The sequence below is a fragment of the Helobdella robusta genome (genome assembly GCF_000326865.2).
Source record: "Helobdella robusta unplaced genomic scaffold HELROscaffold_11, whole genome shotgun sequence".
NCBI lineage: Eukaryota > Metazoa > Annelida > Clitellata > Rhynchobdellida > Glossiphoniidae > Helobdella > Helobdella robusta.
The window spans coordinates 1257696-1260195 of NW_008703617.1; the positions used below are offsets into that span (position 1 = coordinate 1257696).

The window sequence follows — 2500 nt, forward strand, 5'->3', positions numbered from 1 at the left end:
CGTCGTCATCATCATTACAGCCATCATTATCATAATTATAATAATCATCATCATCGTCATCATCATTATAGCCATCATCATCATTATAGCCATCATTATCATAATCATAATAATCATCATCGTCGTCATCATTATCATCCCATTCCAAATTAAGTTCCTTCAGACGCCAGTTAACTTACCTATTATTATTGCTAGGATGTCGTTAATGTTAATAATTACAGTTGCCGTATCATCTTTGCTATTAATTGTCATCATCATCACCATCATCATTATCATTATCATCATCGTTATCATCATCGTCATCATCATCGTCGTCATAGTCGTCGTCATCATCATCATCGCCACCATCATTATCATTATCATCATCGTTATCATCATCGTCATAGTCGTCGTCATCATCATCATCGCCACCATCATCATCATTATCATCATCATCATCGCCACCATCATCATCATCATCATCACCATCATCATCACCATGACTGAACTAACTCTCTCGCAAAAGATTGTCTTCTCGCGTGATTAGCCGCGTATTAACGAGATCGTTCTTATGCATGTGTGTGCGTGTATGTGTGTTTGTATGTATGTTTGTATGTCTGCTTGAGTGTATGTTTGAATGTATGTGAGTGTGTGTGTGTGTCTGTTTGTATGTACGAGTGGATGAATGAATGAATGCTTGCATGAATGAATGAATGAATGAATGAATGAATGAATGAATGAATGGATGGATGGATGGATGGATGGATGGATGGATGAATGAATGAATGAATGAATGAATGAATGAATGAATGAATGAATGAATGAATGAATGAATGAATGAATGAATGAATGAATGAATGAATGAATGAATGAATGAATGAATGAATGAATGAATGAATGAACGAACGAACAAACGAACGAATGAATGCTGTATAGATGAATTATATCAAGTTAACAACAAATATTATAACATTGACAAATTTTCATTGCATTTGACACAAACAAAACAGAAACACAACAACAACAGCAACAACAACAACAATACCAAAAAACAACAAAATAGTCAGATAACCAAAGAAATAAATTAGGCGCTGCATCAAATCGATTTTGTATCTTTGGTTCCCAGACCGAAAACACGACACGGACCAAATATCAGCTGATCATAAACTGAAATATAGATTTTTTTTGTTTCTCTAGGTCTCATTCTCTCTCTTTCTTTCTCTCTCTCTCTCTCTCTCTTCATTCTCTTTCTCTCTGACTCTTTTTCTAAATGTAATGAAGTAAAGAATAATGAAAGAGCGGAAAAAAGAATGAATGAATGAAGTCCATTAAAAAAGATAAATGGATGCAGAGAGAAGAACATGATAGAATGAAAGAAAACATAAATGCGCGTGCAAGCCAGTCGTACACACTCATACATACATACATACATACATACATACATACATACATACATACATACATACATACATACATACATACATACATACATTCATACATACATACATACATACATACATACATACATACATACATACATACATACATACATACATACATACATACATACGTACAATCAAACAAAGAAACGTACATACATACACACATACAAGCAAACAAAAAAAACATACAAACAAACATACAAACACACATACACACGTGTCATCTCATATAATATGTACATATTTATTCAATTGAACTTATCGCACTCGTTCACACCTATGCTACTTGATCATTTCCAATAATAATAATAATAATAATAATAATAATAATAATAATATTTATAATAATAACAACAGCAATTGATTAGAGAAGATGATCGTTACGTTGAAAATTTCAGATGTTATATGGATTGCTTTTTGCATGAAAATAAAATTAAATTGGGGCACATATATATATAAGCATATATATATATATATATATATATATATATATATATATATATATATGTATATATTTTTATTTATATATGTATAGTATATGTACGTGTTTGTGTATGTGTGTCTTTGTGTGTGTATGTGTGTGTGTATCTATTTTCCGAAAATTCCATTACGTCATATCTGCAAAATATTAAACAATAAACATTGCCGATTGCAGCTCTATAAATTTCAAAACATTACTACTACTACTTCTACTTCTGCTACTACTACTACTACTGCTACTACTACTACTACTACTACTACTACTACTACTACTACTATTAGTAGTACAATTTTTAATAATAATCAATATTATTAGCACTAGCTATTAGCACTGTACATAATTCCCACCAGAAACAACGGAACTACTGGCCATTTCAGACAGACATATCTCACCGGCCAGCAGCCATGCAATCATCCTGCCATACAGCCAACTCCTCCAATCAAACCATCGTCATTCACAAATCACCCTTCGGCCGAGCCTCTGTGGAATTTTCCCCGACCATGCAACCACGTTCGGCGAACACGGGCGCGACTTTGTCGACGACGGTGCCAGCGGAAACATACAGACAGAACTCCGCGGAGAACGCGCGAGCCTTCCT

The 2500-nt window shown here is 33.6% G+C and overlaps 1 protein-coding gene across 1 annotated transcript in view; it reads left to right on the forward strand.

Annotated features, from left to right (window-relative positions):
* Positions 1-2306: 2306 nt before the first annotated feature.
* HELRODRAFT_167186 (hypothetical protein) overlaps positions 2307-2500 on the forward strand; it is a gene marked incomplete at both ends in the record, with an annotated part of 1000 nt that continues 806 nt past the window's right edge. The window contains one exon of the mRNA XM_009012715.1: positions 2307-2500. This exon is cut by the window's right edge and continues 207 nt beyond it. Coding sequence (XP_009010963.1) covers positions 2307-2500 — 194 coding nt within the window.